Source organism: Rana temporaria, chromosome 2 (genome assembly GCF_905171775.1).
Source record: "Rana temporaria chromosome 2, aRanTem1.1, whole genome shotgun sequence".
NCBI lineage: Eukaryota > Metazoa > Chordata > Amphibia > Anura > Ranidae > Rana > Rana temporaria.
Window position 1 is genome coordinate 404,248,023 of NC_053490.1, and position 1,593 is coordinate 404,249,615.

The window sequence follows — 1,593 nt, forward strand, 5'->3', positions numbered from 1 at the left end:
TATTGTTCCATTATATACAACAGTATTGTGCATCGTTTTGAGGCACTTTCAGGGCCATTGTTGGCAAGCTCACAACTAGCAAAAATTGTGTATTAAAAGTTTGAGATTGAATTCTGAACAAAATGATCAATGCATCAGTTAAAATGAAAATATTTAAGGGACATTAAATATTTCAGAATAAAGAAAAAGTTGAGACATTTTCTCTGGCTGAGTTGTACAGTGTTCCCATAACATAATGGACACTGTCTGCTGAAGGATTATTCTTCAAAAAACATTCTGAATCCCTGATTGTTTCTTTCTGGATTAAGCCAAGTGGGAAGGTCATTTAATCTGATTCTATAAGCATTTACAGAAGAATACAGCACGTTTTTATTGGCTGTTTTTTTTTTGTAACCCATGATAACACAGATCTAAAAATAGAGTGGACTTAAAAAGAACAATAGGCTCTCACATGCAATGAAAAAAAATGGGATTGATTTATTCAGACCACGGGTATTTGAAAGCACGTTCGTTGTAAGAAAGCAGATTTTTTTCCAAAATCTGCATCAACAGACTGGCAGTGCAAACTGGAGGGGAAAGAAAACAAAATGGAGGCAGTGGTGTGTATCACCGAATTAGCAGGCCTCTTCCTATCACTGTCTGGCTATGTGTGTTGCCTGGTAGCCTTATTTATTCCTCAATGGTTGACCTATTCTCCAGGCCTTCTCGTCAGTGAATATTACCAGCTCGGCTTGTGGAAAACATGTTTTGTTCAGGATGTGGGTCTAAGTGTATGTCAAGAATACCAGACTCCACTGCACCTTACTCCTCAAATCCGAATGGGTCGTGTCCTGGTGTGCCTCTCAGTGTTCCTTGGAGCCTTAGGATTTATAGCTTCAGTGCCTACATTGACTTGGGTGAAATGCCTTGACGACACAGAAAGCAATGTGAAAAAGACGCTAGCACTTCTTGGAGGAATCCTTTTTGCAGTGTCAGGTGCCCTGACTTTTGGCTCTGTGTCCTACTTTGCTTATGACACTTTGGTCAAATTTTGGGACGATAACATCCCTAAAGACATTCCCCGCTGGGAATTTGGAGATGCAATGTATGCTGGCTGGACAGGCGGTTTCTCTATCTTATCAGGAGGTATTGTACTGATTTTCTCACAGTTCCGTGCTTCTCAAGATTCTGAATTAAAATGACCTAAAAGTGGACTTTAATGGCATATTTAAAACTGGTTTTGGCACTACTTATAGCAGCATTTAACTAAATGGGCTATTGGATATGACAACTGCATACCTTCTGCTGGGTTCTACACAGTACGTCGAACAAGTAGATAGCAATAGAGTGTTGTACCATGTTGGCCATCCTTTAATGCAGAAAGGTTGGAGTTTAAGCGATACAGTTTAATGACTAACTCAAGTTATTAAAGTTACAAGCCTTTGGAGTAACTCAGATCCCTTTATCAGCTTGATGAAGGGATCTAAGTTATCCCAAAAACTTGCATCTTTAATAACTCATGTTAGCCAATAAAGGGTAATTATGCTCCAAACTTTCCAACCGGATAAAAATTTCATGAGAAGTGAAGTTACCAGCTTTAATTAAAGTGAATGT

General features: G+C 38.9%; 1 protein-coding gene across 1 annotated transcript; it reads left to right on the plus strand.

The window, feature by feature from the left end:
• Window positions 1–395: 395 nt before the first annotated feature.
• On the plus strand, window positions 396–1,393 carry LOC120928661 (claudin-22-like). The gene has a single exon (XM_040339669.1). The coding sequence runs from the start codon at window positions 588–590 to the stop codon at window positions 1,179–1,181; it is 594 nt and encodes a 197-aa protein (XP_040195603.1). The 5' UTR covers window positions 396–587; the 3' UTR covers window positions 1,182–1,393.
• Window positions 1,394–1,593: the final 200 nt, after the last annotated feature.

Excerpts from the sequence above, each read along its gene's own strand:
- LOC120928661 (XM_040339669.1), top strand. The coding sequence starts at position 588 with ATGGAGGCAGTGGTGTGTATCACCGAATTAGCAGGCCTCTTCCTATCA.